The 9,554-nt window shown below is 41.7% G+C and overlaps 1 protein-coding gene and 1 long non-coding RNA gene across 2 annotated transcripts in view; both read left to right on the top strand.

The window, feature by feature from the left end:
- LOC109622053 (pre-mRNA 3' end processing protein WDR33) overlaps window positions 1-6,435 on the top strand; it is a 41,382-nt gene extending 34,947 nt beyond the window's left edge. Inside the window, exons 7-8 of the mRNA XM_062859487.1 lie at window positions 241-794; window positions 4,825-6,435. Coding sequence (XP_062715471.1) covers window positions 241-794; window positions 4,825-6,128 — 1,858 coding nt within the window. The 3' untranslated portion in view covers window positions 6,129-6,435. The remainder of the gene's footprint in view (window positions 1-240; window positions 795-4,824) is intronic.
- A 1,107-nt stretch (window positions 6,436-7,542) lies between these two features.
- Window positions 7,543-8,655, top strand: LOC109398381 (uncharacterized). The gene is made up of 3 exons (XR_002127340.3): window positions 7,543-7,801; window positions 7,928-8,058; window positions 8,124-8,655. It is a non-coding gene; the product is annotated as an uncharacterized LOC109398381 (long non-coding RNA).
- Window positions 8,656-9,554: the final 899 nt, after the last annotated feature.

Raw genomic sequence — 9,554 nt, forward strand, 5'->3', positions numbered from 1 at the left:
TTTTGAATTGCAACAGTTACACTTGTTCTGAATGGCACAGAAAGAACTTGAAGAACTCTTCTGATACTCCACAAGTTTATTTCTTGAATCACAAGGTCTTTCATCGGTCTATGAACTTTTCGTAAAAGACTATTTCCTAGACTTTATATCCTTGAGCATCTTCGTGCCTGCCACACGATAAACACATGTAAAATGGTCATTGGTAGAGGAGTTCTACATTGTGTTGTTTTTCTCTTCTAGAACCGACAAAGAGGTCGGCGGAATCGACAACGCCCACGAGAGTATAGTGTGGACGTTGGCGTGGCATCCCTTGGGTCACATTCTGTGTTCCGGATCGAACGACCATACCATCAAGTTTTGGACCCGAAACCGGCCCGGCGATCAAATGCGAGACAAGTACAATCTCAACACGCTACCGGCCAGCTTGGCCGGTTTGGACGAGTGCGAACTGGATGATCACGTCGTCATTCCGGGTATGGGCCCAGAGGACAAGATCGACATTGCGGATAGTGTAGGCACGAACAACAACGGTGTCATTCCTGGGCTGGACTTTGCCAACGTGACAAACTTCAACGAAAAGATGAGGGAGAAGAAAATTCCGTACAGCAAACCGATCCCCCGCAACTTCCAAGCCCAATGGAACGAGGCCAACAAGTACGAAGAGCACCACGAAACGTCCGAAGAAATCAAAGAGGTCATATCGCAGATTGTCGAAAGCACTCCAGGAGTGCTGCCGCTTAAAAAGATGGCACCGTCTGCGATTATCCTGTATGACCGAGTCATACCGATTCTACGTAAGTATACCTTTGAAGATTCTTGTAGGTATTTACTTGCATTGCATTGATTTGGCCCAATCTCAATTTTAATTCTTCATGACGGGCTTGTTGATCTGATGGCTTGTGTTTTTGATTCGTAGGGTATCGCGCTACTTGGGCGGTGGTTTTCTTCGTCTGTTATTTTCGTCTGTTTTCCACTGTAACTCGGTCAATTTTGAACCGATTGACTTGAAATTTTGTACACGGTTAGACACTATACCTATCTCACTGCATTCCAATAATTGTGTCAATTGGTTCAAGATTGACTGAGTTATAGTGGAAAACAGACGAATATAGAAGCCACCGCCCAAGTAGCGCGATTCCCTATTTAGAAGTTTTAGCCCCCGGCCCTTTCTTTTTTTCTACTTTGTGCCTTTCTATTTACTTTCTTCCTCTTATCAACATTATATGTATACAACTAGTGTATGTATATCCATATATCCATAGTCCTTACAACTTGTCAGCACAGCATAAACAATCGTTCATATTACGATTGCAAATCGGAAACCCACGAACTGTACCATATCATCATCTGAATAAACAGTAGGGGAGACTGGGGAGACTTGATCCCTTTTTCTTAATTTGCCTGTAGTAACTTTAAGAAAAAAACACAAAACTAGATCCATTTTTCGTATAGAATAGCAGGTAAACATCTATTGCAAGTTTGTACAAAACAGAAGGACTTTAAATTATTGTTAAAGTTTTCAAAACTGTGTTTTTATGGAGGCATGTCTTATGATGTATTTTTCATGCTGGATCATCATGCACTAAAAATAATACGCATCTAGTTTGTATATGCCGCGCACATAGATTTTTGCAATCAAGCTTTGCACATAAATTTCACTGGCCTTGCACATAGAACCAATTTTCTAACTCACCTTAGTTTCTACATGCAATGCACATAAATAATAAAGGACTGTACATTTTTATTTTATATGTTAACCTATTGCATTTTATATGCCATCACGCATAAATACGATATGTAGTTTTCTAGAAATAAAATAATTTAGACGATAATTAATGATGAAAAAATGTATTTGGTACAATAGATTTGCAACTATGGTGTTTATTTGGATCTTTCCAAAAGCGATTTTTCGACGAAAAGGTCCAGCAGTCCGGGTCAAACGAAAAAGCTACTCGATGTGGGTGAAAACATGAGAAGACTCTTTCTAATTCGGTGGGGACTCGCCTCTGATGTTATTTGTCGAACTGTCCATCTGGTGTTTCCGTGATTGGCGTGCAGTTTTCCTTCAAATGCGGAAGCACCTTTTCTGGTACTTTAGGCTTCTTCATGCCGGAGTTTTCTACCCGGCAGACCACGATGATGCGTTTTTGCTTAACGACCAGCCTCGCGACCAGCACCTCCACTTGAGCAAAGCTGATAAAATAAAAAAAAAACCTGAAAAAAAACGTTGATTCATATCGAATGCAATTTTATCACTCAAAAACTAATAAATACTTACGGGCTCTTGTCCCAGGTAGGTTTCTGGCAACTCTTCGGAAGTTCGTATAGGTCATCGTAATTTGCCGCGTTGTAGCCTCGACTTCGATCTGTTGGCAGCAAGGTTGGCATATTTTGAACATTATTGCGTAAAAGAAAATCATTAAAATACGTTACCTTAAAAAACTGCAGGAATTCGACCAGGAGACTTGAAATGTCGACCGTAAACTCGGCCAGCAACAAAAGCCTTTCTTCTTGCTTCATCATTTTTCCGTTAAAGAAAATTTTTCAAAGTTTTGAGATATCAATCGGTACACTCAAAATTTATATTCAGTTAACATAGGTTGTAAATGTATCATTTTTAAAATTTATAGCTGTGCATATAAAAAATATGTGCAACTCAATTATATTTAATGTGAACACTTTAAAATCTAAATGCTGCATATAAAATGAGGATTTGGGCCACCGATTCGCTTTTATCTGCTTTGCGCACATAAAAACTAATGGAGTTTTCATTTCAGTGTGGATATGCCGTATCTTGAAAATGGGGAGACTTGATCCCCCTTCTCATGGTTTGTTCTAAAATAATAATTATCTGACACGTTTTATCATTGAATATACTAGAATTCCGAGTAAATAGGGGCTTCCAAATTGAATTTTATTTTTCACATGTATAATGTGTGTGTAGTCCTCGAGGGATCAAGTCTCCCCATGTCACTGTTGCAGTGTGTGGATTTTTATCGCGAACCACTGAATGGTCCATGCTCAGCAAGTGATACCATTCACGAATGTATTATGCGTTGCGCGAAAATTTGTACGCGCAAGCGCCCATACACCTCCGCCTGTAAGAAAAATCATTTCGGTGTTTTCGGCGCAGTATTCCTTGGCCAATTCGCGCACTTATTGTAGAAGACACCATAACGATTAAACATACCAGCGGAGGTCTATTAGCGATTTTGCACCTTTTCCGCTCTCTATTTTCTTGCAACGGGTAATAACATTTCGTGAACCAACATGGTCGGGAATGCTCCTCGAAATGCTGTTCATTCTCTTGTCCGGTTCGATACGAGAGCGCAATCAAGAGAGAAGATGCTCAATGACGCTATTGAAAGCGATGCATTCGGTAAGAATATATTATTGCCATAATTATTTTTTTTATTGTGACTACACAACCTGCAACGTCATGAATACAGTTAAATTAAAAAGTTCACGTTTTTAAAGCGAAAACGTATTAAATACTGATAAAAATAACGATTATTTACAGTTGCCCCAAGCCAACGATGAGAGATCATCGGTAAGTGTTACACTTAGCGATGCCCGCTCATCGCCGCAGCTTGTCTATAGAGATAAGTGACATTTCATCACACGAACACTAGCTTGAATTTTTCCATACACAAAAATGCACGCCAATTCAAAGGCTATTCAGATTGCATATGAAAATATTACCCAACTGATTTGGGTAAAACGGCTAAATAATGATAAAACTAACAACCGGGGTAAGAGTGCACATATTTTCCCCCAAGTTTCACTACTACATCTACAAAAGAGACACGCATACATTTGAACGTGATTACCACTATATCGGAGTATCTTCTTTGTGTTCCTTCGTGAACCATGCGACTCGACGAGAGAACATACACCGCTTGGTAATTGAAACAGAACCAACAGAAGGGAAGAAAAACTGCCGAATGGTTCACTGATCACTTTTTCGTCCAAACACTGCACTGTTGTATACACTATAGATAGTAGAGTAAACATAGATCCGCGGACATCGCTGAGTGAAATGTTTCAAGCGTGTGAATAGTACTTTCCAAGAGTGCGATGGTTGAATATGACGTCATGCGGTCCATTGGTGTTGTTGGAATCATGACGTCATGCTCGTTTGGATACAGATTTTGACAGTTCGTTTGGATACAACGGATTCATCATCACGGATCTATGTTTACTCTACTATCTATAGTATACACTAAGCTACATTAATTGAAATATTTATATAACAGCCTTGTTTGAATAAATAAGTTTGATAGTACTTTATTTATACTATGTGCACTGAAATTTTGACACGATTTGGTTCAATTTTCACAAAGTTATTGAGATTTTTCAGAATCGCCTAAAAGATTTCTGAAAGACTGAAAACAAACCATCAGCCATTAACAAATAATGCAACACACAATTAAAATAAGTTGTAACCAAAACATTGTCGTATGTCCTGATGTCGTTTTAGAAAAAATATGCTAGAAGAAAACTGTTTTTGATTCCGACAAAATATGGGGGGAACAAGTCTCCTCAGTCTCCCCTAAATCACAAAACGGCAACCAACGCATCAACGTTGAGAGCTCTGCCATTCCACAAAATTCGCATGATCAAGTTATTGGATCATTAGTCTTACATTTTTTCCTCACATTGACCAGCAATCCTACATGCTACATGGCAGACACTATTCTCGCCCAAAAATATTAGATTACCAACGCTTGCACACTAAAGATGGCTGTTAGTCCTAAGTACATAGTTATCTCATTGATTCCTTGTGTAAGTGTATTCATTGTGCTTTTTTGTTCCCCTCCATAGCTGGTTCCGATTTGGAAGCTGTCATTTTGGAAGGTCCGGCATCGCTGAACAGATTCATCATAATGGGACGCATTCCGGAACTTCAAGATCTGATACCGCCCATCAACGAGGAAGATTTCAACAACTTGGACGACACCAGGATAAAACTGGAAATCGATCCCACATTCATCTACAACAAAACGACGGTGATCGAACCATCGGAACCGCCGGAAGCGACCGAACCCTTGCTCTCGTCCACGTCGCTGATGAAGAGGAGGACACCTCCACCGCCCGCACCGGATCCAACGGCTGGAATACCTTCCTTGCTGCAGTTGGACATATTCCCTCCACCGGATATTAAGTTTAGCACAGATGAAGTCGAAGATGAAATGGCCCTTCGGAACAGTAAAAAGGGCCGAGAACGAGAGAAGCAGAAGGAAAAGGAGCGCCGGGAACAGGAAGAGGAGAAGAAGTTCTGGGCGGAGCATAACGAGAAGAATTGGGACGAAGAGGATATGGGTGGTAATAGTGGCTACCCATCGCCTAGAAGGTCCCCTATGGACGACAGTCATAATACAAACAGTAACGGACAATGGACTACTGCAAAGTATAATACTATCGATAACGATAGCACCGGATTGGGAGGTAACTCCTGGGAAATGGAAGTGGACCGCCCGAGTAGTTTAGGCGGTGACAATAGCAAGGACACCAACAGCAGAGACGAATTCGGTTTCGGTGGTCAACAGAAAAATCTCAACTTCAATCAAGGTCCCCCGAACTTCGGTGGGCCCAACAATTTCTCTTCCGCAAACTTCAATTCTGGGCCGAACAGTTTCGGTCCAGGACCGAACAACTTCCAAAACAGGCCAAACAATTTCGGTCCCTCTGGTCCGAACTCGTTCGGACAGGGTCCACCAAACTCGTTTGGGCAGGGTCCCAATAACTTTGGACCTGGGCCCAACAATTTCAATCCGAACAACTTCAATCCCAACGTGGGGCCACCTCCGGGCATGCCACCAAACTTCAATTCCGGTCCACCGCCGAATTTCAACTCGGGACCGCCGGGCAACTTCAATTTCAACGGACCACCACCGCCCGGTCCCCCAGGTGGCTTCAACAATAACTTCGGCTCGGGTCCTCCACCGCCGAACAATTTCAACAACTTTGGCAACAACGGCGGTGGCAATTTTGGTGGTCCGGATCACGGAGGAAATAACGACGACGGCTGGAACAACAACCGCGGTGGCAACCGCAACCGGAACAACATGCGAGGTGGACGAGGTAACCAACGGGGTGGATTCCGAGGTGGTAATCGGAGGAACTAAGTCGCCTAGTGGATAAGTATTACGGGAATGTACTGATTTTGTTTCTCTAGTTTTGGTTTGTACAGCTCACAGTTTAATTCGGGTTTTATAAACCACTACCTAACGTTTCAAAAGTAATAGATCAATATGAGTGTAAGTGCGAAACTTGAGTGAATGCGTTTAGAGAATCTGCTGTACATAAAAATGCTGAGCCAGTCTGTGCGGGGATTGTGGAGCTTTATATTGGTTGACAGAAATATCAATGATTGGAATGCAAAACTTAAGCTGTTAGAATTTAGAATAAACTCAATCTTTGAACAAGAATAAATGTATATCACAGACAAACGTACATGATATGTATATTAAGGCCAATCATGTTCCTTAGGCTCACAGCTTGCTTGTGAACAATTGCAACGGGATGTGTATGTTTCTGTGTGATATCAGGTTTCAAATTTTCTGTGAAAGAAATCATAGTTTCGAAGTTTTGGCAGCACATCTAGAGAAGGGTGTTTTGATAGTCTATAACGCATAGACTACCGCTATAACCCTACAATTCTCTCTGTTGAATCAACGTCAATAAAATAATTCTTCTCCACTGAATCCGGCCCTGGGCCCATCGCTTCATGTCATGCCTGGTTCTGGACTTTAACAACACCACTTCGCTACAGACATCAGAAGGCCGACTCCAGAATAGACGTGTAAGAGACGTCGGTTTGTGGCAGATGTCGGCTTGTGGCAGAAAACGAGCGGTTTAGTTTCTCGTAGATCTTCCGTATCCTTAGCGCGGTACTGCTCTTCCATTGCTTCGCGATCTCGTTTATCCTGCTGACGCTGCTTCCTTCTGAAGACTGAGTTCTGCCTGTTCCGAGCCTGTCTATAACGTGCCTCATTCACCCTCGTACGGTATTGCAACATTCTCGCCCATGCTGCATTCTTCTCGTTTTTCAACTGTTCACATTCGCCGTCGTACCGGATGTCACACTAGTAGCAATCGGATGTCACACTAGTAGCAACGGATGTCACACCAACATTCCTTCCCTTCTCCGATGACCGTAGGGAAGTGGCCGGCGCCGATACTGACAATATAAGTTTTGAACCTTCAAAATTGCACATTGAGGATGGAAAGCTACACCCAGGCCCCATCCATTTGGTTCCCTGTGCAATGTTGACTGTTCTGGTCAGTAACGGAGTAGCAACTACGAATTGTACGGTCATCTCATGATCATGCTCATATTCGCCGTCGTACCGGTCGTTTCTATGATTGGGAGTCACGAAACCTAGTACATATTGCAGCCGAGGTGTTGCCATGGTGGATCGGGTGTCCCTCCAGCCATCTTCTACTCTTCTAGTGTAGCTGCGCCAAGCTGCTCTTCCTTTGGTAGGGCCTCTATTAACTGCTCCGCGTACCGTCGATTACAACATGGTCGATTTCACTCTAAAGAATTTTCACGTCCGATTTACGTGAAATATCACGTAGCTCATCCTTATTCTCAAAACCTCAAAAGTTACGTGAAGTTAGTAACCTTCACTCGATAACCACGTCGTATGCACCACCCTGTTTGGTGCAATCCACCTTATTTTCACGTAAATCGTTTCAATGCGTTTATGTTAGTGTTCTTTCGACTTGGAAGTTTCCGCGAAAGTAAAGTTACGTGACTTTCAGGTGTGAAAAAAATGCAGTATGGCGTCGAGAAGTAAGAATGCTTGCGGATTTAGAGCTTCCGAGCAAGTTGCTCCAAGTATTGACAAGTAATTTTATTGTTTAAGGCAATTGATAGTGAATAGTTATAAGCACATGTGACTTTTTATATTCTCAACAGTTTAAGAAGCTGGACTGTCTTCTGACGGTAACGGAGGACCAGTTCAGCGAAGGCTTGGAACAACTGGACGACTAAGATTTTGCGTCAAAATCCTTAGATTTGGAATTATCCAATCTTGGAGGACCCGAAAGGTATATATACACACCATGATTGTCCCAGATGTTTTCTAATACATTTGTGTTTCCTTTTTCCTCAGAAAGCAGCAGTGCGATCACTGCATTTCATCGACCAAGCGGATATCCCGAAGCTACTTTGTTGCACACAAAAACCAGCAGTCTGTCAAAGGAACAGTTACCGCTGATCTTACCAGTTTCCCTGATGAAGGCCTTTCCGATACGAGGTGAAGGTGCAGTAGTGATTCAGCATCCAACAACGCTTGCATCGGCAGCATATAATTTGAAGGCGTATCTTCTAGTTTAAATTACAAACGGAAATGGCGCCAACGGTTCGAGACCACCAGCGGGCACAAGTTAACTGTGTAACAGTAATCGAGCACACTTCAGAGTCGACATCGGTAACAACGGTGTGACGACACATGTTCCGGACAGCGTACGATATCGACTTGACCCGGTTGCGTCGGAAACGGGAACATCTCCAAAATCAGGAAACGGCGCAGCAGAAATCGATTATTTATTTATTACTCAACTCTAAAATAAAATGCTGATAAAGATTTTTCTTTAATTGATACATATTTGTACCTGCTTGTAGCGCATTTGAGGAGGCAAGAATTTTCAAATCCTAATAAAATGCATCATCCTGATAGGGTAAAATCTATGCCTTCTTCATTGGATTTTGTAAGGATTTAGAATCTCTTGCCTCCTCGAATACGCTGCAGGCTGTTGCGGCTGCTTTAGTTTTTATTCCAAAATCATGTATAAATTACGTGAAATTCATGTAGAACTAATCATGTTTTCACGTAAAAGTTACCTGAAATTCCAGTGGCACTCACCCACATTTCACGTAAACGATACGTAAAATGCATGTCAAATTTACCTGACTCATCACGTCGATTATCGAAACACAATTTTTCCAGCTAGGGTAGAAGCTTCAGTTTTGGCCAGCCCGGAGTTTTGGCCATAGTGCGGTATTCAGCCTGTTACGATCTAAATCGGTATAAATTTATTTTTTACTAGTAGATTCTAATATAATATGATGATTACAGCTGTGAAAACCACACATTTTGATTAAAAACTGGAAGAAAAAAATAATTTTCCTTAAAAAATCAGCTCCCATATATCTATTTTGGCCAGGGTGCTTCTAATTTGGCCACTCCCATAAGAAATACACGTGATTGGCCAAAATAGAAACCAAAGCTGAGAATATGGCCAAAACTGCGGCAATGCTTCTATTTTGGCCAGTGCCACTTTTAATACAAAAATCAAGTATTAGCTTGATTTCTGCATTTTTCTAATAAAGTATAGATCGAAACCTTTCATTTGACACATTGGTAGTTTTGATTGGATTATTGGTTATTTTTATAAAAATGATTTCCCTTAGACTGGCCAAAACCGGTGCCCGCACCCTACCTGAAATTCCGGTGAAGGCTACGTGAAAATTATGGTGGATGAAAACTACCTATCTTTTCACGTAAATCGGACGTGAAAATTCTTCAGAGTGTAGTTTTCTG

The sequence above is a fragment of the Aedes albopictus genome, chromosome 3, assembly GCF_035046485.1.
Source record: "Aedes albopictus strain Foshan chromosome 3, AalbF5, whole genome shotgun sequence".
Taxonomy (NCBI): Eukaryota; Metazoa; Arthropoda; class Insecta; order Diptera; family Culicidae; genus Aedes; species Aedes albopictus.